Source organism: Athalia rosae, chromosome 6 (assembly GCF_917208135.1).
Source record: "Athalia rosae chromosome 6, iyAthRosa1.1, whole genome shotgun sequence".
Taxonomy (NCBI): Eukaryota; Metazoa; Arthropoda; class Insecta; order Hymenoptera; family Athaliidae; genus Athalia; species Athalia rosae.
Genome location: NC_064031.1, coordinates 12,354,490 through 12,377,186, shown reverse-complemented (window position 1 = coordinate 12,377,186; position 22,697 = coordinate 12,354,490). Strand labels below are relative to the sequence as shown.

Here is a 22,697-nt window from a genome sequence, read left to right as displayed (position 1 = left end):
GGGGTAAATCCTAGAGATTTGACCGATAGTACGGAACACAATACTGGTAAGTAAGTTTATAGATATGTTACAGATTAATTAGAAAAACAGCGATACGATAATGTATGTCGCATCTTTTACGTACTTATTATAGTCAATATTTCAAGCCTATGATACCATTATTGTAAACACGTATTCATAATTAGTTTGGTGTGTTCAGTCGACGCGGCGGGGTAGATTCGAAGCAGTAATATCGATCGACTCTCAACGAAAATAATCTTAATGGCTATCGCGTGGTTGCTTGAAATTTTTGAACAGCGAAATGTGAAAGGTTCATTGTATTACGCGTTTGTGTTATTTTTTCGACGGTAATGAAATAACGTAGATATTTATATGCTACGAAATTGATACTAAGTGCTAATGTTCTGATTGTATTCATGATCAGCTCAATTATTATGGATGCTCGACACTACTTCCATTTTCTAGAGATGGAATATGTACTGCAAACTTTGTGCAACGTTGCTGTTCGATACGTGAAAGCGTGAAACATGCACTTAATACGTGCAATATTAGGTTTGTCATTAATTCATTATTGCAACCTTGATTCTTTCATAATTTTATCGTTGAAAATGTCAGAGGGCATAATGGACTGTAGTTAAATGATACATGCTCGAGCTTCTCAGAATGACGATTAAACAAAATATTTGCGAAAATTCCTCAAACAATCAAGAAACTATATATATGACGAAAACTTGCTTAACTGGAACTGTTCTCTGTGTTTTGTGACTTGACAGACATTTGATATGCAAACAGCGCGATCATTTGAAGATCAGAATATCCCGAATTCGATATTTCGAACGTGAGCCAAGTAAGTTTTATTGTTCTGCATTTTCACGACAGTGATCACCCTTTATATCGTCAATCAATATTTATGAGGCCGTGAGACCTCGATCCCGTGTTTCATCAATCCATTATACTATCCGATCACTTTTGTGAATCGTACATGAAGACTTGAGTCGATTTCCAACTTTGATCGTGCTCAGGATGTATCCTGCTACGGGTACATGCCCAATTTTCACTATAGCAGATTCTAAATTTGATCCATTCATTTATGATTCTGTTACGAATGTATCATAGATATGTCTTATATAATCACAACAAAAGATTTAGCTTAGAGTCAATCCAAGTCAAGCATAAAGAGTGATGAACTTATGAAGAAGCGATAACCGGTACTTGCATTTCCGACAAAAGCTAGACTCTTGTCGGGATCTTACCAAAGCAGTTCCAATCCTGCCATAGTTTAGAATGATAAACTATGGCAACGACAAATCTTATTCTGATCATATTCTCACATACGTAGATCATATCGAAGCTTTTTGCTGACGGGTGGGTGGTACATCCGGTGGTCTTAGCACCCGATTGCGTGTGAATAGCCGAGTGGTCAGTTATTCCTTGATAGCTAAGGTTTCTCACAGTGGCCGGGATTCCACTTTGCCCTGCCATAGAGAAGGTAGAAGTCAGTGTTCGATCAGTCTTTGTTAGAAGTTGCGGTTGGCAAGAGACTACAATCGAGCTTATTTCAAAGCAGTAGCTGCTATGACGCATCGAACGACTCTACGCTTTAACTGAGGTCTATCTTTGATGATTCGATTCTTTAATTATTACCAACAAATAATTCATGAGTGAGTGCAGTATGGTTTCATGAATATACTATCTATGAAAATATTGGTGTCTGATTGAGTGTTTTCTCACATTTGTCATAATGACGGTTCAAGTAATGGTTACATGTATAGAAATTACGAATTAATCTATTCGGAAGTTCTGAAGCGCGAGATAATATTGTACCGTTGGATAGATGTATCCATTCGTTTGATGGAATCGCTTCGGCAGGCACTACGCGCGCTACTCCAGACATTGTAACTTGCTTTACACGTTGGATATTGATTTTGGCCTTTCACTTACGTACAATGTACAAATTTTGTTTAGACATTCTATACGATCATACTATGGCTAGTTTTAAGTACTAAATGTCGTAGAAGAGGCCATCCTGATTCAACGTTCACACTATCAAGCTGTACCCACGGTTCCATCCTTACAATTAGGTATTTTTTATACTATGAAACGTTGAGTTAGCATCAGCCAAGTATCGTTTTGGGCGTATATTTTCATCGGAAAACCAAACTTATCTGGGCAAGTATTTAGCTCGCATTCCATCCACGCGTTACCAATCTTTTGGCGTCAGACAATAATGCTGAAATGCTGGCTCATGTTCATTTATTGGAACACTTTAGAATACCTTAAGTGATCTATGGGCCGACGAGTAGAAGAACCAGATAATTCATTTTCGCAAACATCCATGATCAACGCAATTTGCGATTTATATTACATACCATGGAACATACGTAGAAATAATAAAGAGACTGATCAGCATTGACATGACAACGGCTGGGAATCAGTGCGGCTGTTCGAATCAGCTAGTTTGTCCCATTCCTCTCATGAAATGGACTCGCCCATGGTCCGTGAACTCAGTACGTCTTTCGTCTCGAGCGAGCGACTGTGTCCACCAGCTGAATGTTCGTAGTGAAAACAAAATGTCGATCTTGATCCCATTATACGCTTTAGCGTAGAAGTAAAACGCTGGTAAGGTATTTGTTTCGTGAGTCCTGTGTGTCCCATACTCTTACTTGGGCTGGACATGCCAACTTCTCAAGAACAGCCATAGTTCAACCATGGGCCTTTCGTGCCATACTGGCAATGCGTCATATTACTGGAAGGAAAAATTACGAAGAAATTCCGAGCTTTCGAGACATTTCCATCAACACCTTCGATTGTGAACGAAATTTTGACGGTACGGTTTGATACACATGTGTATGGTCGTTTCATAGATTCGTTTCGAGAATGTAACTTGATCGGCCGGAACTGATTCAGTAACTCATTGTCACTTCTTTTCAAGTTGAAAATCAAAGGTATTTTCATGTTAGTGATGATCGTGGATAGTGTAATCTGCTGGCATTTCGGACAGCATGCCATTTTTCTTCTTTTGAACATGCACCATTACGTTCAATGCAGCTGTAATCTTGAAAATCTGGATTACAGTATAACGACCCGATATCATGTCGATGATATGAAACCAATGAAGCAAGATGCTTCGTTGTCTCGTTTGTTGGTGAACTTGAGTCTTGCGATTTGAAAATGGTACTGAGTTCTATCGTACACTCGATCAGTGGCACCGATTTTCGTCTTCTGTATGATATCGTGTCTGACATAAAAAAACCGTTTGGTACAAAGTTTCTCGAAGTTATACATGCGTGTAACTCTGAAAATAAATGTTAAAGCCAATACCTACTAGGTGATAATCGGCTTGCATCGGTACGGTCTACTCCAGGGTTTTTAATCTATAAATGTACAGCTTCCCCCTTTTGAATACCATCAGACTCTGCAATGTAACAGAGACTACTATGCAACGGTAGGATCAAAGAGGGGTAGGATGATCTGCGCACCCTGGTGGATCTAGTGAAAGATTTGTAGATTGATGCAGATGCAACAGGCTGCGAGTAGTGGCAGATGCATCAGTATGACAGGATCATTGTGAAAAGATCGACAAAGTGTACGAAGGGCAAGGTGGAAATTAAGTAGCTTCTGGTTAGGTTAGGAAGTCACTACGTTTAACTTGTATTTTCTGTTCCGAACAAAATGTTTACCGCAGTAATAAACAAGTAGTTGAATAGTTTGAATTAAAGAGGTGGGTAGTAACTATCAGCATCATCTAGGGCAACACCAATAATTATGTATCAGTGAGCAAGTGAACACGGTCACAATTAGACTGACAAGTATTCAATTCTGCTTGTGAGTAATCAAATTATCGAAAGGTTCTATATAGCAGATTTTCTGTTGTCATTATTGATGTATTTGTATTATTAGATGTGAATTAGTATGATTAGAACTACTGAAGAGGTTATTAAATGCAGCTTGAAGATGTCGATTCTTCATAACTTTTCTTATTGAGAATCCCGAGTGGATTTTCAATAATCTTACAAACGCGAATTTTATTATGTATTGGGAAAGGATGTTACATTCTGAAGAGAGATCGAATCCCCACAGATCATTAATATGATCCTAATTGTTTTTAGGAAGGTGCAATGGACTTGGAATCTGATTTTTTGAATCCTTATGGATTAAAAGACCCCATCCTAAAATTGGAGCGTTGTGACAAGATATGGGAAACATTACAGCTAATACGCAGCATGCAAGACAAACAGCTGGAAGATATTCAAGATTGGATTAAAAGGGAACCAATCTCTCACAAAAATATTCATGGCAAAAAACCACCAATGACTTTCATACCGGATAAAACTCTGCCATTGAACCTGATCGGTGAACCAAATTTATCCGTACCATACATTAAATATCAGCCTATTTTTAATAACGGAAACGAATTGTTGCCACAATTCCAACTTGCAGAAAAAAGTCGTGTTAACTTGCTTCACTGTGAAGTATGCAGCAAAGAGTTTTGTAATCAGAAGAGCTTTGATAATCATCGAGAACAGATACATCGAATTTCATTACCTAAAAAAGGACAGGCTTCAAGAAAAGATAAAATTACTATCACACCTTTGCATTCAGAATTTTCTCGGAAGTTGGTAGATAATTTAGATTCAGAGCAATCAAATAAGCAATCAGCTCCAGATGAAAATATTGACATGCAAATCAGTGTTCAGAATTTATCAATGACAGTAGATAGCATTAAATGTACATTGTGTAATAGAAATTATAAAAATATCAAAAAGCATATGGTGGACTACCATAAAATTAAGAGTTCAGCAGTACTCAGCAAAGTTGCTGACCATAATTCGATCTTGAAAAAAATTCCCCAGGTTATTGAATTTGAGTTATCAAATTCTCTATTGTCCGCTTCATCAGGAAATGATGAAAAACTTGCTCCTCAAACAAACGGAACATCACAAGACACGAATTCTCCAGTTTTAAATAAACGGAAAATGACAATGCCTAGTATAGGACTGCGTAAAAAGTTGCGTAGTTTCAATCATCAGGATAATACTTCGAATGTAGCTAATTCGATCCTTGAATTCAAATGTGAGATTTGTGGCAGAATATATGCAAACTTCAAAAACTTGTGTACGCATAGGGATAGACATAAAAATCGTAAAAAAGAGCATCCTGGCATTGTTCGGATTGGTGTTCATGAGGAAAAAGCAGAAGTTTCATCTACCGTTCAATCTCAGCAAGATAAAGACAATAATAATATTAATCATAAGATGCTTCGAACTAGATCAAGCTTGAATAAAGAATGTAGTAGTTCGACAAATAAATTACAGAATGAAAACCTGATATTCTCAAGTAGAAGTGTCGATGATAATATAAAAAATAAGTGCTCATGTGGGAAATGGTACCGCTACAAGCATATGCTTGTTGCGCATAAGTTTAGTTGCAAGTTTTTACAGAATGACAGTACCAGTAAATCTTCTGAAATACGAAATGGCAGTGATAAAGAATCAGGGATTAGCATAACAATCAAGAAAAAAAATAATTCCTATGAAATAGTCAGTAAAGAAGGCAGTACAGTCACTTCCAGTGACGAGGAGCTTTTACAAAATGAAGAAAATATCAAAAGGCCTGAGATGTGTGAAGAGACTTCAGATTCGTCATCTGACAATTCAGATAGTAGTGAGTTTGACGATCAACTGGAGAACTTGGTTCCAGAAGAATTCAAATATAGCGATACCCACTGTATTTTAAAGCTAAAATTGGCTGAGCAAGATGAAGATGTGGAAATTATAGACGACCCTTCATCCATTGAAAATTGCATCACAACAGCTAATAATAATGGAAGTAACATTCCTTCAAACACAACAAATGAGGTACCATTATTAAGTGTCTTGTGCAAAAAGTTCCTTATTCAGAGAGGTGTACTCCCGAGAAACAATACGACGCACAAATGTCATACTTGCCAAATATTTCTAGGCAGCAAAGAAAAGTTAACAAAGCATGTCGAAAGGCATAAAAAACTTTTAAAAAAGTCATGTAATTGCGGTCTTAAATTTTCTAGTATCAAAGCATTTGATAATCACATTGCAGCTGTACATCCAAATCTTAATATATGCCCCTATTGTAAAGAAAAGTATCTAAGTATCGCTGGTTTGGCGGAGCATTACTGTGTGATCGATAAGGGAGCACTTTACATTGAAACTTTCAATGAAAATTATCCTTGTCCAAATTGTAACATTGTTTTCAATAAAGTTGAATGGTTGGATAGCCACTTGAAATCAAAACACTTGGATCGGGATTTACCATATCAATGTTATCAATGCTTGGAGAAGTTTCCTAACGAAATAGCACGAAGTTCTCACTCCCATGAAAAACATAATCGCTCATCAACATGTTCCTTTTGTAATCAAAAGTTCCAGAGTGTTAAAACCAAACAAAAGCATGAGGCTTACCATCGAGGAGTTGGTTTCCCATGTCACAAATGCAAGAAGACTTATCATTCGAAAAAAAATCACCTATACCATGACAAAACAGTGCACAGTGACTTCAGTAACCAGAAATTAACATGCTTCATTTGTGAAAGAAACGTCAAAACTAAATCGTTCAAAAAACATGTACTCAAGCATAAAAGTGTTTTAAAATGTGAATTGTGCAAAAAGGTAGCTTACAACTTCAAAAACTTAGAAAGACATATTTTGGATCATCACAGAGATAAAAATTACCCACGTAAGGAATGCAAAGTATGCGGGCAGAAATTTTTAACTAAAGAACAATTAGATGCACATGTTATGATTGAAAGAGTTGAAAAAAAAAGTAGTCACAAGCATTCATAATACAATATATATTTTTGATGGATGGTTGCAAATACTTCAAGTTCAATATCCCTAATTATTTGAAGCTAACATAGACAGTAACTTATTTATTATTACACTGTTTAAACCCTTCCCCTTTCCACCCACATACTTTTTTAAACATGTTGAGAAGCTGGTATGGAGGGGAAAACTAATTTTTTTTCAGTATTAACATTGGGAACCTTTAATATGGAAAGAGTACTATGAATTAAAATCTTTTGTTTACCGGTATTCGAATGATTTTTTTTTATTCATCTATATTTTATTTTGGTGTTGAATTTATTATGAATTCTAGTATATTGCTGTTTCGAAAGTTGAGCCTGTGTTATCACGGAATTTGGGTTTCAGAACGTATTGACATACCTTATTCATAAGTGCGTACATAACTGTTATATTAGACGTATTTTGTTTTCTTCTATAGGGACTGGACATAAAATCCTATAAAAGTCAATCGAAGTTATATCACACAATGTGATGATTTGACTTTTATAATTATTACTTTATTTGTAAGAAATAAAATTCATAATGTAATTTGTGAAAGGCTTGAAAAATGTTACAGAACGTGCTAAGCAAAGATATTTTGAAAGAGTGTTGTGTTAATTAAAAAATATTAATTGATATGCTTTTGCAGAAACATGCTATGCATGTAAATGTGAATTGTTGCAAGAGAAATGTGACCTTTTGATTCAGATGGATACCTTATTAATTTAAGGTAATTATTATAACTAAATAATCGATCTGACAATGAAATTATCTATATTGGACCACTGAGAACAGAAAGATTAGACTGTAGGTCTTATTTATGAAACGAAATGATATTAATCGAAACCCAGAAGAATGATGGCATATTCATTTTGCTTGCGTCAATTTCACATTATCTCAATTATTTTAAACGTAATTGTTTATGCAAATGACAGTTATTATTGATAAATCTTATTGTTGCACTTCTCACAGTGCATGTTAATCTTTGTCACAAAAATGCCTTATAAAGTCAGGTAAATTATTTCGATTTAGTGTCGCATAGTGTAATAATTAATGTCATAACGATGTACATAGCGAAACATTTCAGTGAGATGATTAAATTTATAAAAAAATTTATCCTATGCATTTCACTGTTCTTCCCAATTTACTCAACAGCTTTTGAGTAAAATATTGATGATGGATTTATAGCGATTCGAGTGAGGTGTTTTTGTAAGATATTGCGCTGATCTATAATATTTACTATTAGGGATCAGTGAAAACTATTATTTTCCGTGCGAATTTTGATCTGAGTATGTATTTGATGATCAATGTAATAAAAAAATATCATCTAGCAGAGCGTGGTTTCGATCCACGGACCTCTGGGTTATGGGCCCAGCACGCTTCCACTGCGCCACTCTGCTCTTGTGAAAGGCATTCCGATGTGATACATCATAATTCTCAAATTTACTGCAGTAGTATAATGCTGCTATAGACGAGTAAGATTGTAAACATAACCTCGACAGTTGCTGTGTTTCCTGATCGGAGGCACCGACATGTAAATAGTGAAATAAAATATTATAAGATAAATTCATTGAAAATGTTTCGAACCAGAACGTTGGGTATTGCATTTTACCAAAATACATGTTCAACAAACGTATTTGTGTGTTTGGCACGTCCAAGAGACATGTATAAGTTGAGATCACCAGGTATTGGCCTTAGCTTACCTGGAATAGATGCTGGGTTTTCTAACAAAAAGGACAGCTTAATTACTATTCGTGATAGAGAACTAAGATTTGAATTATCGAATACCCTGAAAAGCAGAAAGTCCTCTCAATGTCAAAACTGTATGAACATGAAATACAATGCCTTGTCCAGGACATCAACGCTACTACAGATGAAAAATAACTATACAAGAAATTTGTGCACCAAACCTTTTGAGCCTAGATATTTTTCAAGTGCACCGACTGAGCAATTACCTGCTTTAAAAGTAACTGGTATTTGGAAACGTATGTCAGAAAGTGACAGCGTTGAATTTATTCAAAATACACTGACTAGCTTCCAGTCTACAACTGGTTTGCCGTGGTGGGCTGTCATCATTGTGACTACATTGCTTGCCCGAAGCATGCTGACAATGCCATTGTCTGTGTATCAGGTACATGCTTTTTTTAATTTGGAAACTAAATGAATCTACAATTATGTATCCTCCTAGCTTTTGTACAAATATATTTCATCAATTTTGCAGCATTACATTATAGCAAAAGTACAGAATTTACAATGGGAAATGAATGGAATAGTAGAGAAATTAAAACGAGAGGCTAATATTGCTGTGGCATACCATAAGTGGTCAGAGTTTAGGGCCAGAATGGTTTATAATGATGCTGTATGTACCATGACCTTTGATTAATCAGGTTAATAATTGATGAAAGACTTTGTTAGTCATTGAAGGATTTTGGTACTTACCTTTGATTGATAATCATTGTCATTACAGTTGAAAAAAGAATGGAATAAATTAATTATACGTGATAACTGTCATCCTGCTAAAGGATTCATTGTGGTATGGACGCAAATACCATTATGGATATGCCTTTCTGTAGCCATAAGAAATTTATGCAGTATGTTACCTCCAGGCCGTATGAGTAAGCAAATTTATGTTGAAAATTGTATTCTTATATAAATACTTTTTCTCACAATTTTATCCCACGCTAGATGCTTACCAAATTTATCTTGATTTGACTACTGGTGGATTCGGATGGGTATTGAATTTGGCTCAGCCAGACCCTCTCTATATCCTGCCTATTTGTGTGGGAGTCTTTAATTTATTAAATATCGAAGTAAGCATAGTTGATTAATGCACATTTATAAACCAAGCGAATCAGTGGCTGGTTAATCATGTTTTTGTAGATTATGGCTCTGCTGAAAGTTCGGGAGGACACGAGCCTTCAAAAATACTTGCTCTATTTTTTCCGATTTATTGCAATTGCGATGATACCAATCTCGACTTTCGTACCAGCGGTAAGTTCAACGGGTTTCGAAATAAGTATATTTCCTCGTACATTCCAAGATATTACCGTGTTCTTGCTACATTCGTTCTCCTCATGTCCAGGGTATTACTTTATATTGGGCTAGCAGTAGCGCATTCGGTCTTGGTCAAAATCTACTATTATTGTCACCAAAAATGCGAAGATTAGTTGGAATACCTAAAACACCAACAGAACGAGCTACTCCTTACAGTGATTTGGTTGAAAAAATAAATACCAAGTTTTTCAAATCTCCTGGTTAAAGTGAGAGTTTGGAATGACTGTAAGTATTAATTTGACTGAAATATTGTACTAGATGCACGTTTGAGATCCAGAGAATTGAGTATTGATGCAATATTATAATTTGGTATCAATACTAGATCAACATTTCGTCAAATGATGTATGTGTCTATTTATTATTTGATAGAATGTATCTCAGACTTATCATGTAAAATACGATGAACTTGTACATATGTAATAAAATCGTTGCAAAATATTTATGTAGATAGAAGTACTCGTGTGCTCATTACTTGATGTCCTGATACTCTTTTAGTGAAGAAATGTTTATTCGCTCATTTGCTGAGGTACCAGTTCGTCCCATAAAGAATTTTTAATCTGAATACAGCTTAGCACTGTACAGTGGAACGGTAGCTTTGTAGTATTTATCTTTGCTATTTGGCTGAACCCATACGTATTACACAATTACTTCAAGATGTCAGTGGTGTTGATTTGAATTCTATGATCAAAGGTGAACCCAGAGGAAAATGATAAACATTTATTTCTTGGAAGGAAGCGATATTGCGCAATTAATCTGTTGTGGTCTTTTCAGCTGTAAACCTTAAGTCATCTTTGTTAAGGCACCTCATTTGAAAGAATGAGACCAGAAGATATTTGGCATGGTAGAGATTCCATCAATTATTCTGTAAACACTTTCAAATTGCAGTCTAATTTGTTGACAATTAGGGTCGGTTCCGTTTGCACCATTTGACCCGCTACATGTGGAAGTGTATGAATTCCATGTATACATCAATGTCATTTGATAGTAACAGTGTCAGCGTAACCTTTGAACTGCTCTGAAAGATAACCCATTGTAGAAATTTACGTTGCAAACTTGATTGAACGCAGTACTCTTAAGCAATTATAACAGATGTGTTGGGACTTGCGGTACAAAAAGTTGTCTTATGAGGCTAAGTCTTATTAGTGACTGTTTTACTTCACTAAAAAATGGTGAACAAAATATGATACGATCATTTTTTTGGATTTTTTTTTTGCAATAATTGATTATCAATTCAAACAAAATGAAACTGTCTAGTAGCATTTTTCTTCTTGCTACACTTTCAATTCTACACTTGTGCAATATTTCATATGCGGTAAGTTTCACATTTCTCAGATAGATATATTGATTGAATTTGAATATTTTTTTCAATTATATCATATGCATACATATGTCGCTGACTTATCAATTTGGCTTCAGATTTATGACCCAAGAGAATCGCATCCTGCTAAACCTGCCAAACGGCGTGAGAAAATTATCCCATGGTATTTGTTGAGTAGAACAACCGAAACCTCGGCCTTCGCTGACCAGGGTGAAAATGTAGATGGAGGACACCGAAAACCTATTATTGTCAATGATGGTATTCGCAGAGACGGAATTTCGAATGGAATATCTGAAGGAAAAATCGAACAAGAAACTATCCCAAGCTACCCTAATATCAATCAAGCAATCCAAGACTTTGGTGATAACTTGGACGTGCAACTATCCCATCTCTCTGATCAGACTTTTGTAGATGTCGGTGAAAATTACGATGAAAACGGACGGTTTCATGAGAACTATAACAATCCGCAAGCATACGAAGACTTTGCAATTGAGATTAAAGTGAGTTCAATTCTGTCAATTATTCTTTCTCATTAGAACGATACAACTTTCTGTGAACTTCCTAATGGGTATTATAGTATCCACCAGTATACGATCAAAATGATCTTGATCTTAAGACCAAGGATCCTTGATTACTTGTTATATGATGAGGAAAGATTTGTTTTTGATTCAAACTTAGAAACCATATAAAGACACCAAGATTCTGACTGCTGACCAAGTTCAAGCTACCAAAACTGCAAAATATGACTCTGCAAGGGGGGCTCAGTGCCCAACTCCACAAGCAACAGGTCAATTTATTTATCCACCAGACTGTAAGTTTTTTGTCAACTGCTGGAATGGAAGAGCATTTGTTCAACCATGTGCACCAGGAACATTATTCAATCCAGAAACGCTGGAGTGTGATTTTCCAATGAAAGTCAAGTGTAATAGACTAGAATCAGCAGATCTGATAAATGCACACTACGTACCACCTATATCTATGAAGAAACAACCAGTTTTAGCAGGATCACAGGGTGAATGGAGGACACAAGAACCTGACAAGGTAACTGATTTTATTATCATTTGGTCTTCCTCAATCAATGCATAAGGCTGAAAAATGTATCAATTTTTACAATTGTTCTTCCAGAATCCGACATGTCCACCTGAGCTTACTGGTTTGGTACCACATCCAAGTGATTGTACTAAGTTCTTACAGTGTGCAAATGGTAACACGTTTGTCATGGATTGTGGCCCAGGCACAGTTTTCAATCCAGCAGTAAGTGTTTGTGATTGGCCATATAATGTGCAAGGGTGTGAAGGTAAGTCACATATTCAATAAGCAACAAGCTCTTAAAATTTGATTGCCTCATAGTTCTTAATTTCTTTTAAGATGCTTTGAAACCTAAATTAGAAACAACTACTGTCCCATTTTGGAAAAAAATTGATGTGAGAGGAGATTTTCAAGTGGCACCCCACCTTCCATCAGAATCATCAAGTCCATACAACGTAATAAGTTGCCCTGATGGTTATAATGGTCTAGTGCGACATCCTAGCGATTGTACTAAGTTCTTACAGTGTGCAAATGATAACACGTTTGTCATGGATTGTGGCCCAGGCACAGTTTTCAATCCTGCAGTAGGTGTTTGTGATTGGCCATATAATGTGCAAGGGTGTGAAGGTAAGTCACATATTCAATAAGCAACAAGCTCTTAAAATTTGATTGCCTCATAAATCTGAATTTCTTTTAAGATGCTTTGAAACCTAAAGTAGAAACAACTACTGCCCCATTTTGGGAAAAAATTGATGTAAGAGGAGATTTTCAAGTGGCACCCCACCTTCCATCAGAATCAAGACCATCCGACGTAATAAGTTGCCCTGATGGTTATAATGGTCTAGTGCGACATCCTAGCGATTGTAATAAGTTTTTACAATGTGGTGATGGAAATATGCAAGTGATGGACTGTACACCCGGAACTGTATTCAATCCTTCACTAAGTGTTTGCGATTTTCCCTATAACGTTGAAGCTTGTGGTACAGGTAATATGTGTCTTCTATTGATGAAAAATAGTATTATTGTTTTTGCGAACGGTAACAGGACCATACAAATTTCTACATTCCTTGCATTTATAACTGGTTTCCATAGACACGAATGTGCCACAGAACTCACAGTTTCGACCTAATGTATTTGGGCAACATTCAAGTGGACGGGACTCACATGCCGAAAGCAGTCAACGTGAAACGATTCCTGAGCATAGTAGCTACCCAGAAAATGTAGCGCACATTCCACGTGGTAATCAGAATCATCACCCAAACAATATCCATCCGGGGCAAGACAATATTAATCCTAATAAAAATTGGCAACAGTATTTCAATAATCATGAGCATGCGCATGTAGATATCAATGATAGAACTTTTGAAACTGGAGAACACAAAACCACAAGTCCGCAGAATAAAAATCACTCTAATCGCAGATGGAACGGAGTGAGTTGGATTTATACCAATGATCCCAATGATGGGTATGGCCTCACTCATGATTCCGAAGTAAGTTACAGTAGCATCAGTACCGTTCAAGAAAATCGTAGAGATGGGCAGCCACAGCACAGTCTTACCCCTCATTCAGGAACACAGAGTTCCGGTGGATTTAACGGAAACATTTACGTAGATACTAATTATAAACTGACAGAACAAAGTGAGTTCCCAAATAAAAATAAACATTATGGTCATGAGAAACCATTTCCTGCATGGAAACCAGAATGGTCTACAACAGCGAACAGTCATACAAACCAACAAGGATCGAATCAAGATGAGACAAATGTTGATGAACCAGATCAAATTCCACAGAGTTCATCAAATGTTCAATACAAAGATGTAGAGCGTCCTAATATCAATGCGCAACATTCAAGGACTACAGGTAAGTTCAACAAATTATGGATTTTTTAAATTAGGTAGAAGATGCAATTATTGCTTGTAATACTTGGATTGAGGTACATAAATTTTGGTTGTAATTCAAAGTATCAGGTGTACTGAATTGTTTTGTCAGTATGAATCACCTGGATTGTCAATTGAGGTAAGGTGGGTATAGCATGCCAGATAATGTGTAGCATTTAATCGGAATTACACCAATATGAAATGTACGAAAATTCTTTCTGGGAAACGAAACAAGTGATGATATAGCTTTAATTGACTTAGGTTCAACCACGTTCGATGTTGATAAAAATACTGGTTCCACAAGCAGCATGATTATTTATAATATTTCGCATAACAACAGCATGTACAAAAATAGTACTAAACCAGACTCAAATATGGCTATCAATAGCAATGATTCTCTTTCACTGACCCAGAATGACAAGCTTTTTATTGGGCATAAAGACAACAACAATTCACTGCACTCATCATTAATAAACCCTCATGTCACAGACAAGCAAGGGTTTGGTAGAGAATACTGGCACGCTACAGAGGGAAATGTGAATGATGAAACAGCTCCAAAAAGTGTCTCTAACATTTTTACAAGTAATATGATAAAAAACAAAAATCCGATAGACTTGATCACAAAGAAAGTGGAGTTTATCGATCGAAAAATGTATAGAAATGAAAATACTGCAAATGAAAGTAGAATATATACAATCACTAAACACTTCAATCTGCCTGAAAATGATTCGTTAGATTTTTCATCAGGAAACATGGATGCTGATGCAGGTTTTAGGAAAACTGATCAGGAACTTGATTCCAAATTAGATCAATGGACAATGAAAACGAATTTGTTTCATAAAGGCCGTAGTAATCCTGGCACCAAAACCGTGATGCAAGAAAAAAAGTTCCCATTTACAACAAATGTAAATAACGATAAACAGAATTCAACCACAGTTGTCAACAGCAGAGAATGGATTTCAAGTGAAATATATATAAACGTAAATGGAATACCGGGTCATTACATTACAAAAGATATCGAAATCGATCAAGGACATTCTGATACTGACCAGTATGGTAATAGTAATGATCACCGTGTTAATATTTTAGGTAAGCCTGCTGATAATTATAAAACTCCAAATATCTTTAACAAGAGGCGATAATTAGACCATAATTTATCAGCTCGGCTGATGTCAAACGAATACCTTATCAATTATTTAAGCAGGTTGTCTTTGGCATTAATGGGATAGATCATAAATCTGATGAAATGTTTGTGATATACAATCCATGTTGTATTGAAACAAAAAGAATCATTTTTATAAATAATTTAACAGACGTGGCGAGAGAATATCATACAACTGAGAGAAACTTGCCAGACATTTCCATTGAATTAGATAATCATAAAATTAATCCTGAGGAGGTCATTGAAGGTGAGACAAATAATAACGATTCGAATTCTGCCTTCGATGAATGGGTAGAGGGTGAATCGATTGAGGGAGGTATAGCAGATAGCAAGAATAATCGGAGGCCGAAATTAGTTTTTGAAAATAAAACTACCAGAAATCCAGAAGTGTCTGCAGTCATGAAAATTAATGATGAAAGAGTTGATCTAGACACTTTTGGTGTAGAGTTAATCCATGACAGAGGTAGGTAAAAATGCTTTGCTGCTGTGATATGCTTATAAACGAGTCAAGTATTATTTTGAAGAAGGGTAAGTATGGGATTATACAGTATGGGATGGTACGGCTCAGCCATGAAAATTAATATGTTCATATCATCAAAATGCCAGAAAACAATGAATATTTTCGATTCACCATTCACTGGACGCGATTGTAATTCAAGATTCAAATGTATGACAAATTTGTTTTATATTTTCAGGAGAACCTCCCTTCCCTGTTTATTATGTAGAACCAGTGCAACCAATCAATTATTCACAAGAACCTTTGCAAGTTACGCCGAATTCTGGACAGGTGAGGAGTTGTTATTAATTCACAGCATAGTTAAAAATCACCTCAAGTATGCTAAATTGAGTGTTGTTAACAGGACAAAAAAAAAACAAAAAAACTTGTTCTCAGATCCTCATAATTACTATACTTTAATTTCTATGCTTTTTTTGTCAATACTTTTGTCTTTCAGGTACTGAGACTACGTGGCGGTTCTGTTTTGGGAGAAGGTTATTTAGAAGTACAGGGCTCACATCCTGGTTGGGGTATTGTGTGCGATCGAACTAACGAGTGGACTCTTAGAGAAGCTAACGTTGTATGCAGGCAATTGGGCTATACTAGGTACTCGAAAGATTGGTTGCACCAACAGAAGTTAAGATAATATTTTGACTTCTTTGATCTGTTTTTTTGAACTTTTTTTCATAGAGGAGCTGAAATGGCGTGGCAAGGTAAGAGTATCGAGGATGGTGTATTATCTTGGATAGCAGCAGACAGTGTGCATTGCGTTGGAAATGAAACATATTTCCAACATTGCAAGTAAGAGTTCCTGGCTTGAAATTGAGCCATTATGATACTGATCTGTGAGCGTTCTATGGGATTTTTCAGATTTACGCATGGTTCAGAGTGTAACATAGCTCGAAATAGTATTGGGATTCGATGTTTGCCCAATAGAATAGCCTATTGTAGAGAAGATGAAGTTGCTCATGATGGCTTTTGCTATCATCTAGCAAACCCTGATACAGCCCTCAATCATGCCGAAGCCTTAGACTACTGCAGCAATAAAAAGTCCAAATTAGTGGACATTATTAATCAAAGTGAAAATGATTTTATATCTGAGTGGCTCATCCAACAACATCCAGATGTGAGGTCAGTAATGACATCAGGATTTGGTTTCACAACACTAAATCGAACACTCTGGTTGTGGGAAGACTCTAATCACGCAAAGTTCAAGTACGTTTTCAAAAATATTAATAATGATCGAGTATTGTCTTTATATCTCTCGAGATTGTACGATATTATAAATGATAGATTTGGGCGTTATTTAGATTTGCTAAGTGGTGGCCAGGCTGGATGGCGGATAAAATAACACCACCATCCATTGGTGCACGTCCTGGATGTGTAATCATGCAACGCATTTATCCCTGCTACAACCGTCCAGATGAATCTTGTATTACAGACTACTTCTTCTGGGATGTTGAAGACTGTGCAGCATCAATGAAAGGACATCACTATATTTGCAAGAGACCTTATAATGACATCGGTGAGAAAAATTTGTGCTAGTGTGGGGATAATCATTTCAATGATAGTATTGTTTTCTATGTAGGGTGTGTTTATGGTAAAGGGCAGTATTACTCAGGAAAAGCGAATGTCACGCAATCAGGAGCAAGCTGTCTTCCATGGGCTGATGAATCAAACCAGCATATTCTTAATTTGAAAGTGAGAATATTCCTTTTAATCTGGTGGTGCCTATTAAACGTATTGTATAGAGTTTACGAACTTTTCTCATTCACAGGTGACTTCAATGGAAACGAAAGAAAAATTGAGGGAACATAATTATTGTAGGAATCCTAATCCAAACAAGGAATTAAAACCTTGGTGCTTCACTGGACCCGATGGAGCGTATGATCATTGTGATATTCCACCTTGCGCGAATCAAGGTAAGCTTTAGCATAGTATTCTGATCAAACGAATCAAAAATGAAGGCAGATCAATTCAAGAGAGACAATTTTGCAGGTTCAAACAGGTCACCTGTTGCAGCGGGGCGCTGCAAGCCAAAACACTTTGAATGCACTCCAGGAGAATGCATTCCTTCACCTTGGATTTGCGACGGTGTAGAGGTATTAACATTTTTATGTTCAAAAAGATTTTCGAAATGATCATAATATGCCTAGCTGAATCAAAGTAAATCTGATGAATTTTGAAGGATTGCACTAACGGAGCCGATGAGCAAGCATGTTCTCAGCACCTAGACACTTACACTAAAAAAGAAAATCATCGTCTAGATGGTTACGATGTCGAGAAATGGTTGAATACCCCACTGAAAACTTGTGCTCTTAGATGTAGAGAAGCTGATTTCTCATGCCGATCATTCAGTCATAAGTGAGTTTGATACTCGTTTAAGTTATGCAGCTGATCATATTTCTGATTCGGATTTCAGGGCTGATGGTAATGTATGTTTACTGAGTGATAGCAATATTGGGCTTAGTGGAGCTCTACAATTGTCTGAAGACTATGACTATTATGAAATGAATGAAAGAAGCCTTGATTGTACAGATATGTTTATTTGTGATAATCAAAAATGTATAAATCAGTCATTGGTATGCGATGGAAAAAATAATTGCGGTGATCGTACCGATGAAAGTACTTGTAGCCTGGAGAATTTGGGCTATGAGATCAGATTAAGTGGATCAACTGCTGAAGAAGAGGGAAGAGTCGAAGTTAAAGGTAAGCTCCATGATAGAATTAAATCATTCATAAAGTTACATTTAGTTATTCTACCATTTTTTTTTTTACAGTATGGGGACAGTGGGGACAAGTGTGCGATGATGGCTTTGGCTTGATTGCTGCTAATGTGGTATGTAAAGAACTCGGTTACCAGTTCGGTGCTCGAGAAGTTAAATCTGCAGATTATTTTGGTAAAGGCGATTCTTCGCTTTTCTTGATGGATCAAGTAAAATGTAAAGGAAATGAAACTTCGTTAAAAGATTGCGATTTTGATGGGTACATCATTTTATATTTATTCTTCTAAGCTTGGATATGTGTCTTTCATGGTGAGTGTTCCAAATTTTTTTCATCATAACAGATGGGGTGTTCACAACTGTTTACCTGAAGAGGCTGTCGGTATTGTATGCAAAACAGCTGTCAATATTTGTCCTGAGGGTTCCTGGAAATGTGACAATAGTCCTGAATGTATTCCAACACCATTCATCTGCGATGAGGTCATAGATTGCGGAGACGCTTCCGACGAAAGTCATGAGCATTGTGATGTAAAGTATTTTCACATACAAATAAGATTTGGACAGGTTGTCAACGATTCATAATATTAATTTGAAGGAAAAAATGTATTATATTCATAGGCACCATTTGAATTGCGGCTTGCCGGTGGTAGAAATCCTCTTGAAGGACGAGTAGAAATACGTCATCATGGAATTTGGGGCACAGTATGTGACGACGATTTTTCCCAGGCAACTGCAACAGTTATTTGCAAATCATTGGGCTATGGGGGTTCTGCTACAGCATTGAAAAATGGTGCGTTTGGGCCTGGAGAAGGGCCTATTTGGTTGGATGAGGTAAAGTCACATAGAAAATATCTTGTACCTTGTAAATTTATCTTCATTATAGAATTTATACAGAATTACTCATAGAAACTTATTTTAAGAAATTTCTACAATAATAACAGGTTTTCTGCTATGGAAATGAGACACAATTATATAAGTGTGATCATGACCACTGGGGTCGACATAACTGTGGCCATGATGAAGATGCCGGAGTCCGGTGCACACCTGGCATAGCGAATTTGGATGAGGTAAATTAAGAAATGATTAATGAACTTGAACGTTATAAGAAGTCCAAAAATTTTCTTTGACGTGTAGAAGAGCCTCAGCCATATATTGGTTTTGATAATCGATCGCTATGTAGGGTCTAGCTGTTCTAAGATGATTCACTGTTCAGTTATAGTTGATGAGTATTCTTACTGACAAGGAAAAATAATACATTGTAGATTATATATATAATGACCAATACGTATAGTAGAATAAAATATTATTCATCATTGAATAAACGATCTACTTTATTATGAGCCCTCTCTTACCACGTTAACTTACTTATATTTTGAAACAATTTAACAGCATTCTGGAGAATCAGTAGCAGACCTACCAGAGATTTCAATAAATGACTTATTACCCTCTGACTGCGGTATGCGAGTCGAAGATTTTGATGAAAATGATGAATACATGGCTCGGGTTGTTCACGGCTCTGTTGCTCCAAGAGGGGCATATCCATGGCAGGTAATTCGAGTCGATTTTTTTTTTATTCGAATGACATCTGCATCTATAATTAACTGAATCTTGAATCACAGGCAAGTCTCAGAGTTCGTGGACACAGTAGATCTAGCCACTGGTGTGGTGCGGTAGTAATTTCCCCACTGTATGTTCTTACGGCAGCCCATTGTTTGGAGGGCTATAATAAGGGAATGTATTTCGTCCGGGTAGGAGATTATAACACGGAGGTAGGAAAGTCATTTCGTCAATTTAATCACGAAGCTGTAGTAATTATTACAATAATATTGATTTGCTTCTTATTAGAATGATTACTACATTCAAGTAAGTTTTCACTAAGTACGTGCTTAACAAAAAATATTGCAGATTGATGATGGCACTGAAGTAGAAGTAAATATTGAAGATTACTATATCCATGAAGATTTTCGAAAAGGGCAACGCATGAACAATGATATTGCTTTGGTTAAACTGAAGGGAAGAGGCATTCCTCTGGGAAGAAATGTGATGCCGATCTGCTTACCACCAGAAAATATTGAATACCTACCAGGATTAAATTGCACTATCAGTGGATGGGGTAGTATTGAATCTGGAAAATCTGGTGTGTGAATTTGAAAGTTTCATATCTATAGTTATCTAAGTACCACATGATAGTGGTAGTTCACAAAACACATAAAAAATGTGAATTTATTTGGTATAGTTCAATCCAATGTTCTACGGTATGGCTGGGTCCCCATATTGGACCAGTCTCTTTGCCAAGCAGAATATGTTTATGGAGAAGGTGCAATCAGTGATGGTATGGTGTGTGCAGGATATTTAAATGAAGGAGTTGATAGCTGTGATGGAGATTCTGGCGGTCCGCTTGCTTGTTATCATAACAGTAAGTGCAAATTTATTTAAATTCTGCTTCTTTTTGCAATTGGTAATATAAACACAAGACCTTCCAAGTAAGCCTAATTAATGATGGATTTATTTTTTGAATTAACAGATGCGTTTACTCTGTATGGATTGACCAGCTGGGGAAAGCACTGCGGAGAAGCTAATAAACCGGGAGTATATGTTCGTATAGGTCATTATAGGCGGTGGATTGACCAGAAAATACAAGAATCTGCATCTGGACGATAGAAGTTGAAAATCATGATAGAGGGTACCTAAGCGTCTGGTCACGTTTTTCGATCACTTGATCATTCCGTTTGTACATTTCAATTCCCAAGCTCTAAGTATGTAAAAATAGAGTGAAGAATCCAATCTGGATTTTTTATCTTGAAATCGCGAAAATATCCAAGACTGTAGGCTTTATATTTTTCCTATTTTTGGGCGAAAAATAAGGTATTTTAGAAATCTATTCCGTGACACTTTCTCAACATATTTTGATCCAAAGAATACGAACCTCTGGAGAAAATTAGGCGAAGAATGAATGAAGGCATCTTAGTTATTTCACTTTTCAGAGCAACAAATTATTGATGACTCGATCACTTTTATAGGTAGATCAATTAGCTCACAGATTCGTGGGTTCAAACAACGTAGAGATACATCATTTAAAAAAACTGATTTTTGACCTGAAATTCGAGCATTTTAAAAATTGATTCTGTGTCACTTTCGTACTGTATTTTGACTAAATGAATAAAAATCAGCCGTCGAATGTGACATTCTACAAAGTCAGCAATCGTAGGAAGCTGCTGAAGAAGGACCATTGCGAGAACAGAGACATAGCACTCACCTTCTATAGGAAGTGTATTTACGTCTGTGAATAAATATGTTAATGAAGCGATTGTTATATGTGTCCTATCTGCATAACTTGTTAATAAACGAACAGCCATTTTTAAATTGATTACTTGAATCTTGATAATTACACCCCTATACTCATAATTACACAAAGTTACACAATACGAATACATATGCACATATGCATATATGGATGAGATTTTTCGGAATACCTCCTCGCTTGTCATGTTTTCCTAATACCTGAATAAATTTTTTGCCATAAAAGGCCTTCCATTTTCGGTAACAGTATAGGATGGCTATACATGATCGCTTTCGGCTTGTACCAAAGCATGATTTAATAAGAAAATACACAAGCAAGCATATGATAAGTCCTGCAAGGAATCAGTCGCTCTCTCTATCAGGCTAGGAATAATCATGAAGGATTGAATGCATGCACATGATGAGGCACCAAGTTTCGGACCACCTCCTCGGGTTTCCTGTTCTCCTGATACAAATCTCCACTTTTCGGCAAACTTTCAATTTTCAGGGCCGGCAATCTAGAGCTCTGCATTATCGATTCTGATTTAAAGCATGATTGAACGATCAAAGACACAGGAATGCATGCAGTCAGTCCTGCAATGCATCAGTTTCTCTCTCTTTCATACTAGGAATAAAGAAACAGGGTGGAACGCATGCACATGATGAGGCACCAGATTTCGGAATACCTCCTCGGTTTTTCTGTTCTCCTGATACTCGGAAAATTTTTTGGCTTAAATTATAGAATTCGGAAACGCTGTTCTAAAGCTATAAATTATTCTTTTTCTCTTTCATCTACGATTTATTGAATAAATGAATACACGGGCAGGCATATAGTTAGTTCTGCAAAGAATCAGTCGCTCTCTCTATCAGGCTAGGAATAATCATGAAGGATTGAATGCATGCACATGATGAGGCACCAAGTTTCGGACCACCTCCTCGGG

At 36.4% G+C, this 22,697-nt stretch overlaps 3 protein-coding genes and 1 non-coding gene across 8 annotated transcripts; 3 read left to right on the top strand and 1 right to left on the bottom strand.

Annotated features, from left to right (window-relative positions):
* Nucleotides 1-24: 24 nt before the first annotated feature.
* Nucleotides 25-7,934, top strand: LOC105690552 (zinc finger and BTB domain-containing protein 41-like). Its single transcript, XM_048657370.1, has 2 exons — nucleotides 25-46; nucleotides 4,110-7,934. The coding sequence occupies exon 2, from the start codon at nucleotides 4,119-4,121 to the stop codon at nucleotides 6,816-6,818; it is 2,700 nt and encodes an 899-aa protein (XP_048513327.1). The 5' UTR covers nucleotides 25-46; nucleotides 4,110-4,118; the 3' UTR covers nucleotides 6,819-7,934.
* A 127-nt stretch (nucleotides 7,935-8,061) lies between these two features.
* On the top strand, nucleotides 8,062-11,053 carry LOC105690554 (cytochrome c oxidase assembly protein COX18, mitochondrial). Its single transcript, XM_012408409.3, has 6 exons — nucleotides 8,062-8,949; nucleotides 9,040-9,177; nucleotides 9,286-9,433; nucleotides 9,504-9,628; nucleotides 9,699-9,809; nucleotides 9,901-11,053. Exons 1-6 carry the CDS (start codon nucleotides 8,395-8,397, stop codon nucleotides 10,075-10,077), a joined length of 1,254 nt encoding a protein of 417 aa, XP_012263832.2. The 5' UTR covers nucleotides 8,062-8,394; the 3' UTR covers nucleotides 10,078-11,053.
* Trnam-cau lies at nucleotides 8,147-8,218 on the bottom strand. Its single transcript has one exon. It is a non-coding gene; the product is annotated as a tRNA-Met (tRNA).
* LOC105690556 lies at nucleotides 10,969-21,844 on the top strand. 5 transcript variants are annotated; one of them, XM_020855045.2, is made up of 28 exons: nucleotides 10,969-11,184; nucleotides 11,289-11,690; nucleotides 11,869-12,231; nucleotides 12,316-12,487; nucleotides 12,559-12,846; nucleotides 12,918-13,205; nucleotides 13,312-14,079; nucleotides 14,844-15,185; nucleotides 15,410-15,721; nucleotides 15,954-16,045; nucleotides 16,212-16,360; nucleotides 16,445-16,555; nucleotides 16,625-16,969; nucleotides 17,065-17,279; nucleotides 17,343-17,455; nucleotides 17,532-17,676; nucleotides 17,753-17,856; nucleotides 17,943-18,118; nucleotides 18,177-18,463; nucleotides 18,535-18,739; nucleotides 18,822-19,005; nucleotides 19,096-19,308; nucleotides 19,419-19,544; nucleotides 19,867-20,025; nucleotides 20,097-20,246; nucleotides 20,383-20,614; nucleotides 20,714-20,893; nucleotides 21,002-21,844. In XM_020855045.2, the coding sequence occupies exons 1-28, from the start codon at nucleotides 11,113-11,115 to the stop codon at nucleotides 21,136-21,138; spliced, it is 6,330 nt and encodes a 2,109-aa protein (XP_020710704.2). In that variant the 5' UTR covers nucleotides 10,969-11,112; the 3' UTR covers nucleotides 21,139-21,844. The 5 variants fall into 5 exon arrangements, with proteins under 5 accessions (XP_020710704.2, XP_012263836.2, XP_048513313.1 ...); XM_012408413.3 differs by having other exon boundaries at nucleotides 14,358-15,185; XM_048657356.1 differs by lacking the exon at nucleotides 15,410-15,721 and having other exon boundaries at nucleotides 14,358-15,185.
* Nucleotides 21,845-22,697: the final 853 nt, after the last annotated feature.

Excerpts from the sequence above, each read along its gene's own strand:
- LOC105690556 (XM_012408413.3), top strand. The coding sequence starts at position 11,113 with ATGAAACTGTCTAGTAGCATTTTTCTTCTTGCTACACTTTCAATTCTA. Across the intron at positions 12,232-12,315 it reads GGACACAAGAACCTGACAAG|AATCCGACATGTCCACCTGA; the intron begins GTAACTGATTTT and ends TTGTTCTTCCAG. Across the intron at positions 19,545-19,866 it reads GCATAGCGAATTTGGATGAG|CATTCTGGAGAATCAGTAGC; the intron begins GTAAATTAAGAA and ends ACAATTTAACAG.
- LOC105690554 (XM_012408409.3), top strand. The coding sequence starts at position 8,395 with ATGTTTCGAACCAGAACGTTGGGTATTGCATTTTACCAAAATACATGT. Across the intron at positions 9,629-9,698 it reads TTAATTTATTAAATATCGAA|ATTATGGCTCTGCTGAAAGT; the intron begins GTAAGCATAGTT and ends ATGTTTTTGTAG. Across the intron at positions 9,810-9,900 it reads TCTCGACTTTCGTACCAGCG|GGTATTACTTTATATTGGGC; the intron begins GTAAGTTCAACG and ends CCTCATGTCCAG.
- LOC105690552 (XM_048657370.1), top strand. The coding sequence starts at position 4,119 with ATGGACTTGGAATCTGATTTTTTGAATCCTTATGGATTAAAAGACCCC.